General features: G+C 46.2%; 1 protein-coding gene across 1 annotated transcript in view; it reads left to right on the forward strand.

The window, feature by feature from the left end:
• LOC109305295 (FRAS1-related extracellular matrix protein 1-like) overlaps positions 1–342 on the forward strand; it is a 111,777-nt gene that overhangs the window by 42,220 nt on the left and 69,215 nt on the right. Inside the window, 1 exon segment of the mRNA XM_019528293.1 lies at positions 42–161. Within this exon segment, the coding sequence (XP_019383838.1) occupies positions 42–161 (120 nt within the window).

Below are 342 nucleotides of genomic sequence, written 5' to 3' on the forward strand. Positions count from 1 at the left end.
TACTCAGGTCCCTTCGGACCCTAGAAACTATGAAACTATGGAACTGACATACATGATTGCTCGTGCTCCAGCACATGGGGTGATTCAGAAGACTGGAGGCGCAGTAGATGCATTCTTCCAACTCGATGTTTTTCAGAGATGTGTCTTCTACATCCATACAGGTAATAGACAATTTTGATCTTTTAAAGTTTTTTCAGTATGTCCCAGCCAGGACTTCCCTGATCATGCCCCATCCATCCATTCCTACTTCCTGGAAATACACCAGTGAGGCCACTCCAGAGTTGTCCCTAGAGCCCAAAGTCAATTCATCAGTCTCTGGCATGCCCAAGGGAGGCCTTTAGA

This window comes from Gavialis gangeticus, unplaced genomic scaffold (assembly GCF_001723915.1).
Source record: "Gavialis gangeticus isolate Ggan-Ray unplaced genomic scaffold, GavGan_comp1, whole genome shotgun sequence".
In the NCBI taxonomy this organism is placed as follows: domain Eukaryota; kingdom Metazoa; phylum Chordata; order Crocodylia; family Gavialidae; genus Gavialis; species Gavialis gangeticus.